This window comes from Cololabis saira, chromosome 21 (genome assembly GCF_033807715.1).
Source record: "Cololabis saira isolate AMF1-May2022 chromosome 21, fColSai1.1, whole genome shotgun sequence".
NCBI classification, from domain to species: domain Eukaryota; kingdom Metazoa; phylum Chordata; class Actinopteri; order Beloniformes; family Belonidae; genus Cololabis; species Cololabis saira.
In genome coordinates, this window is record NC_084607.1 from 5,231,717 (window position 1) to 5,236,791 (window position 5,075).

Here is a 5,075-nt window from a genome sequence, read left to right on the forward strand (position 1 = left end):
GGGGTTTCTTTATATTTTCAGCGTTTCTTTTATTTGCAGCAGCGTTTCTTTTTGTTTGCAGTGTTTATTTTATTTGCTAAGCGTTTATTTAATTTGCAGCGGCGTTTGTTTCTATTTGCAGCGTTACTTTTATTTTCAGCAATGCCGGGTCTCGGCCACCGTACTAATCGCCCTGAAAGCTTCAGCGAGTCCAAACCAACCCTGACATGAGCCGGTGTCCAATAGGGGTGGAACAATATATCGTGCCACAAAATTTTGCGATACAAAAACGTCACGATACGTGTCGTGGAGGTGACAAACTGTATCGCGATATTGTGTTATTAATATAAATATATTGTGTTTACTAGTAACGTCCTATTGGTGCAGCGGGATCACGTGACGACCTCGACCCGCGGACCAAAATCTGACTACGCTCAGAAGAAACTAGTACCGTTTTACAGTCCCGATCACGGGACTCTTGCAGGGTTTTGAGCTCCAAACTTTTACTTCTAAGGTGAGCATGAATCAGTCTTTTTTATGATGTAAAGATTGTGTAGCGGGATTAAACGATAACGGGTTCACCTTACGGCCTCAGGCTGGAGCAGGTGAAGCTCTGAGCTCTGGCAGGAGATCAATAACAGTCATGTTGCATTTTCATAGTTTATTTACTTTTATTTATTTATTTAATTTTAGTTGTTAAATTTCTGTAAAAGAAAAAAGTCAACTCATACATGAGAAAAACTATTCAGTTTGTGTCTAAATATTTGTACTTGTATGAAACTGAAGATGCATAATGCAAACCTGACATTTACTTTTAGTTCAGTTTGTGGAAAATGGTTGGCCTGGCTTTCTCTTTAAAACTTAAACAGTTATAAAGCATTACAAACTGTAACAATAGGGCAAACGCACAGCATTGTTTTGTATTTTGTGTCTTTCAAATAAAAGACATGTTTTCCAGTCATATGTTCCTCATTCCAGGTTGTTAAAAGAATACTGCTATAATATCGTATCGTTATATCAGTGTATCGTTGCACCCCTGGTATCAGGGGAGTCCCGGGTCTGCAGGATCCCCCAGTCCCGGGTCCAGCTCTCCGTCTGGACGCTCCGGTCCCGGGGACGAGTGCAGGGATCTGTCAGCTGCAGCGGGGAGCGCTGGCGGCGAGGTTAAGGAGCATCATTACCGAGTAAACGCAACTAAAACAAAACACAGGCTCTCTCTGGTGCCCCACTGTCTGCCCAGCTGAGGCTCTGGAGCAGGGAGGGGGGGGACGGAGCAGAGAACACAAAACCCAGATGATTGCTAATTATTTTACAGTTTAGATTCTGCTCACAGATTTGCTGTGGATGTAAAAAAAAACACCATGAAACATTTACTTTTGGGGGAAAATCCTGCAGATTTCCTTCGGATGTGATGCAGTTGGAAATATGGCAGATTTAAAAAGTGTTTAAAGAATCCAATGAGAAGCTGGAATAGGCTCTTTTTCCCTCCTTGTAAACTTAAATCCGGTTTCACTGAGTGATTAATCAGCATCTTCAGACGTGGAAAGAGTAAAAGACAGATTCCAGGTTTATTGTCACGTTCAGCAGCTTCCAGCGAGTAACTAAAGTTAAATAAGATCTTTAGCATAAGTGTAGCCCGGCTATCCAATCAGGGAAGGGCCCTGAGTTCTTTAACTCAATGAAATGATGAACAACAAATAATAGTTAGGTAATGTATTCTGTCCTTTTTATTCTGAGTCTTTTTGTTTTAATAACTGCAAATTAACTGTAAATCCGTGAAAACGCTTCCCGGACTATAGAAGAAATAACTCAAAAGAGTATAGAGTGTAAAAGGACGGGGGCACCCGGGGGATAAACGTGCACTGAGGTCATTTTATTATTGGTAAACTATAAAAATGTGAAGCTGGAGACTATTCCAGTCTCAGTGTTGTAAAGCAAGTACAAAAAGTACAAGCATTGCATTAAAAGCACCTCATAAAAAATCTAAATGCCATAAATCAGATTTCCCCCCCCCTTTAACACACATTTAACTGCTGTTTGTTTGCATCCCTTCAGAAAAGAGAGGTAAACACGGGGTTTGATGGGGATGCAGATTCGTCTCCGCCAGCTCAGCTCCTGCTGGGCTGCAAATGGAGAGGAGGGTTCAAAAGTGTGACCAGAGCAGCTGCTGAATCCTCGAACCTCTGGATCTGCGCCCTCCTCCATCAGGACGAGAGTTGGAGACTCGGGGAGATAAAACTCAAAACTGCACGCAGTCGAACCAAAGCAGGGGGAACATTTCTCTCAAACACCTGCGGGTTAATCACCAAATCCTCTTTTATTTCCGTCGTGCAGACTTGCACCATTGTGAAGTCTATAAGCGCGGGATTGTAAAAAGTACGGTGATGCGTAAATGGTGTTAGTTTGGGGCAGCGCGCCGTGCGTAATGCGGCAGGTGACTCCACAGCATCCATAAGGAGAGGAAAAAGCGAAAAAAGAGGTTTTAAAATAATGTCAGTGTCGATTTATTGTACGAATATAAAGAATAAATAATACATTTCCTTAATTTACAGGATGAAACAAGTGAATGATACACGATCGGCTTCATCCAGACGCGGAAAAGTCCTTTGCGCGGCTCCCGCGCGCCAACATCTCCATAAATACAAAAAAATATATAAAAAAAACAGATATTCTCCACAAATAAAGTAGACTCTGGTTACAAATAATACTGACTTTGTACATGGGGAAATATATATAAAACCAGCATCGGCGTTTACAGCGCATATACAGAAAAATACATTCCTCCGCTCCGGAGTTGGAAACAAATCAAAGTTATAAAAAGGAGTTTATCATTTCCGTCCATAGTGTCTTTTCCTTTCCTCTAGCTGGAGCAGGAGCATTTGCAGTCGGTGATGACCGGGTACTGCACCGGGATCCAGGCGCACTTGAGCCCGCCCTTCCTCTGCACGCAGCGCCACCGGAGCAGCGTCAGGTGGCTGGAGTTGGCGGGTTTGCACGTCATCCCCTCCGGCACGGAGCACGACCTCTTACTGGAGCAGCTGCCGGCGCGCACGAACCGCGGCCAGAAGCGCGTCCCCAGGTCGGTCCACGTGTACGACACCGGGCAGAAGGAGTAGGCCCACAGCCACTGCTGGAGCCGCCGCTTCAGCTTCTTGCTGGGCTTGTGTTTCCTCCCGAACTGCACGAAGTCGAAGTCCACGGCGCGGATCTCCTTGGGCAGGATTCCGCCTTTCTGGTTCTGGCTCTGCTGCAGCGCGTCAAAGTCCAAGTCCAGCTCGTCGTTGCTTGTCATCCCCTGCTGCTGCTTGTCCTCCGCGGGCGGAGAAACGGAGAGAAAGCGGCTGTCAAAGTCCCCGAGGATGCTCCTCAGCTCGGTCTCGTTCAGGTCCCGCTCCCGCGGGTCGAACACCGGGTCCGGGTCCTCTTTTAACTCCACCAGCGGCAGACTGTCGCTCGGGATGGGTCGGAGAAGGTAGTAGTGCTGGCCGATCCCCCTGTCCACCAGCAGCCCGAGAGACAGCATGAGCAGGTATAAGGCTGCGCTCTGGGGAGGCTGATCCATGTCAGAAAAGGTGCAGGAACAGCGCGCCCGGAGCTCGTTCTGGTGCGTAATTACGCGTGAGCACCGTATCCAAAAGCTGCAAAAGGTTCCCTCAAAGTTCACTGTCCCATTGTGAAAATCTGCGACGTGAAAAAAGAAAGATCCGCATCAGTGGGAGCCTGTTGTGGGGAGCAGCTGCGGCTCGGCATGATGCTCCAGTCGTCTCCTCCGCGGAACTGCGCTCGGCGCAAGAACCGCCGCCTGCGTTTTATCCTCCGCACGCAGCGTGATGTAATCCGTGCGTCTCTTTGAATGTGTGTTTGTTGTCTAGGAGGAGATCCCCGAAGAGGAGGGGAGGAGGGGGGGTCCGCACTGGAGACGCCCCCTGTTGGCTCTCCAGACTCCATTAAATCAGTCTTTCATTCTTCAGCGGTGCTGGTGAGATCTGGAGAATCCTGGAGGAAACATGTTCAGGTCCCACCGAACCATCCGACTAAGACTTTAATACTTTTATCTAGGCCAGTGTAGAAAAAAAATCGATTCTCCGATTCTAAATCGATTCTCTTATTAATTCCTAAAAATCGATTCATATGTCTAGATCGATTTTTTTTCATCATTACATTACAATGTTTGGTATTTTTTGTTTTTGCCCAAAAAAGGAATGTTTTGTTGGACACAATAATAACTGGTGCCATGTTTTTGCCTTTAAATATGTGTAAAGGTATGAAAACGTTAAAATGTTCAGTTATAATTGCATAAATTGTCTATATTTCATTACTTTATGTACTTTCTTGGGGTTACATTTGCATAAAATGGTAAAAAAAACAAATTCTCAAAAATTAAAAACCGAAATAGACCGAAAATGGAAAAAATTAAAACGGAATGTGTGAAAAAATAAAACTGATTTCATCCGTCTCTGTTTCCTCCCTGGATCTGTTTGGTAATTCTGACCCACATGATGTTTCTGAAAGCAGTTCTATCAGCATTCTGGGAGCTGATTGGTCCTTACAGCATCATTAGCTGCCAATACTTGCTGTTGAATCTCAGTATAATACTAGTAGTAATATGTTGGAGAACTACAGTCATATAATTCATGCAACAGATCAAAAAACAGTTTTATTAACACTAACCCAAATCAATATCGGAATCGAATCAAGTCTTCATAATCGATTCTAAATCTTAAGAATCGGAATCGAATCAATTCTTGACATTTGAATCGATCCCCCCAGCCCTGCTTTTATTACCAGGAATCCACTTGAAACGCAGGATGCTTGAACATCCTTAAGCTGAGAACGTCTGGCTCTTCCTCACCAGCACCTCGGCATAGAGGAGCTGTGAGATCTGAATTATTTCACAGAAATCTCCAGGATACATTTTATGTTATAATTAATTTTTAAGTATTTCCATTTGAGACACAAAGATGCTGAGGCCTATAAAAAAAGATAGCTTTCAACCAACCCAGTCTCACACAAAAACATACCCTGCCTACGTTGGTCCAAAGTGCAAAAACGTAGAGGGGTTACAATAGTAGCCCTTGAATTGTTACATTTTTTCT

General features: G+C 44.5%; 1 protein-coding gene across 1 annotated transcript; it reads right to left on the bottom strand.

Moving 5' to 3' along the window:
* Window positions 1-2,590: 2,590 nt before the first annotated feature.
* Window positions 2,591-3,791, bottom strand: LOC133422010 (noggin-like). Its single transcript, XM_061711868.1, has one exon. It carries the CDS (start codon window positions 3,539-3,541, stop codon window positions 2,840-2,842), a length of 702 nt encoding a protein of 233 aa, XP_061567852.1. The 5' UTR covers window positions 3,542-3,791; the 3' UTR covers window positions 2,591-2,839.
* Between the last annotated feature and the right edge of the window lie 1,284 nt (window positions 3,792-5,075).